Source organism: Galeopterus variegatus, unplaced genomic scaffold (assembly GCF_000696425.1).
Source record: "Galeopterus variegatus unplaced genomic scaffold, G_variegatus-3.0.2 Scaffold9583, whole genome shotgun sequence".
NCBI classification, from domain to species: domain Eukaryota; kingdom Metazoa; phylum Chordata; class Mammalia; order Dermoptera; family Cynocephalidae; genus Galeopterus; species Galeopterus variegatus.
In genome coordinates, this window is record NW_007735694.1 from 31,227 (window position 1) to 33,575 (window position 2,349).

General features: G+C 52.0%; 1 protein-coding gene across 1 annotated transcript in view; it reads left to right on the forward strand.

Annotated features, from left to right (window-relative positions):
• The first annotated feature begins 2,094 nt into the window (after positions 1–2,094).
• The window catches only part of GRID2IP (glutamate receptor, ionotropic, delta 2 (Grid2) interacting protein), a 35,498-nt gene continuing 35,243 nt past the window's right edge, over positions 2,095–2,349 (forward strand). The window contains exon 1 of the mRNA XM_008593731.1: positions 2,095–2,348. Within this exon, the coding sequence (XP_008591953.1) occupies positions 2,095–2,348 (254 nt within the window). The remainder of the gene's footprint in view (position 2,349) is intronic.

The following is a 2,349-nucleotide window of genomic DNA, read 5'->3' on the forward strand; positions in this document are numbered from 1 at the left end:
GAAAAAAAAAAAAAAAAAAAACCCAGACCTAACAGATTCCTTTAAGCCAGGGTCAGAAAGCCCTCAGACACTCTGACGAGAACAACAAGGCTTCACAACACACACTGCCTACAATTTCAGAGGTCCTCCATGAACTCCTGTAAGGAATCCTTGCTCTAAACAGAAACACACACGACCTGTTTCATCCAGAACAGTCCATCCTCACCTCCTCACTGGGAACTGGTTCCCAGTTCACCTCACCAGCCCACACAACTGGCCTCTTTTGGAGTACAGAGACACCTCCTTCCCCAAGCCAGTCCTAAAGCCAGGAGCTCAGAGACCCAAAATCAGCCACACCATCCTTCCCCAAGGAAGTCAGGAAGGGTATACAATACAAAGGGTATACATCCCTTGTCACCAAAAGTCAGTAGAGGAGACGGCACTTCCACGTAAGACTCCATGTCATTTCCTCTTTGCTTAGAAGTCTCTAGCACTCAGTATCTTATCGGTTGCAAATGAAGAAAACCCAACTCTAAATAGCCTTAAAAGAAAAAAAAAAAAAAGGAATTCATGAACCCATGTCACTGGAAAGTCCTTTTGTCAAGTGGAAGTAAGGTGAATTTCAAGCATAGCTGGATCCAGTTCAGTCAATATCATAACTGATCCTCCACATGGTGGCAAGATGGTTTCTGGCAGCCCCAAACCTGCAATGTCCTTACAGCTAATGGGTCCAGAGAAATACATTCTCTCTCCCAAGGCCAACATATCATATGTGAAAAGGCTCTAAAGAGCCCTCTTTGGGACACATGGCTGGGATACAGGGATTGGCCAGGCTTGGTCAATGCCCACACTTGTTACCTGGGGCAGTACATAATTGCTTGTTTCTCCAGAATTCCAGAACATGGGAGAGAGGAAGGGCATGCCCACTAGTCAATCTACCCCATCTCTGACAACACAAGTGAGGGTAGCCCTGTGAGCTCATTCTCAGGACAGGCACCCTTCTGGACAGAGGTTTGAGGGCTTTCCCTGAGATGGGCAGGGAGGTACTGTGGAGAAAGCCTTAGGTGCAGGCGGGGAAGGAGGCTGGCTCTACCATTCCCCATCTCGGTGACCCTAGTTTAGGAACCGCCTGTCTCAAGATGGAGACACTCCATTTTCTGTGTCTGGGGAGGTTTAGAAAGCCTCAGGGATATGAGAGGTCTCTGGGGCTTCTTCCTGCTCCAGCATTCTGTGCTTCTAGAAGTTTGTGATTCATGCAGGAGCCTGAAAGGGGATTTTGGCAGATGCAACGGGGGTAAGGAGAGGGACTAAGGTGGAGAGAACAGTAAAGAAGGAGGGAGCTATGGGGGCTAGCCAGTTAGCTCACAGGGTAGAGCATGATGCTGATAACACCAGGATTAAGGGTTCAGATCCCCACACCACCAGCTGCCCCCCAAAATAATAATAATAATAAAAGGGGAGGGGAGGTGGTGGCCACTGAAGCCAGAGCAGAATCATTAAAAGAGGTGTAGCCTCCTTTGTTAAAAAACCGAAGAACTAAAATTAAGACTTTAAGGACGGGTCATTTATTATTTACATTCAAAAAAATACATTTTTAAAAAAATAATAAAGTCCAAAGCTAACAACAACGTAGAGAAATGAGTGGATGTCTTCAGAGACCCCCACTTTAGCCCTTGGTGTCCTCTGGGGAACTGAGACAGCAGCCCGGCTCTTCCCTGCCCCTCTTTCTAAAGATCACATGCCCTAATCACGGTCCCACCAACCCCCATGCTCTCAGGCTGCCTCTGTGGGGTCTGAGACCTGGTCTGTACCGAGCAGATGCTCCCACGGACCTTCCAAACCTGTGCCTCTTGGGCTCCATCTTCTCTGCCATATGTCCTCCGGTTGTTGGACACAGAAAGGTGGAAAGACTCAGGTCCAGAGAGGCAGCTGAATGGAGAAGGGGGAAAAGGGCAGAGGGAGGGGAAATAAGACAGACAGTCAGAGGGTGGAGGCTGCGAGAAGCAGAGGCTCAGACTGGCACATCCCTTGGCCTTTGAGAGATTGCGGAGCCACTACATGGCTGCAAGCAATCCCTGTGCTGTCCCCCTCTCCAGCCACACCGCGACCGCTGCCATGCCGGCCACCAACCAAGGCTGGCCTGAGGACTTCGGCTTCCGTCTGGGCGGCTCTGGCCCCTGCTTCGTCCTGGAGGTGGCCGAGGGGAGCAGCGCGCATGCCGGGGGGCTGCGGCCTGGGGACCAAATCCTGGAGGTGGAGGGGCTGGCCGTGGGAGGCCTGAGCCGAGAGCGCCTCGTGCGCCTGGCGCGGCGGTGCACGCGCGTGCCACCCAGCCTCGGCGTGCTCCCGGGCCCCGACGGCGGAGGCGGC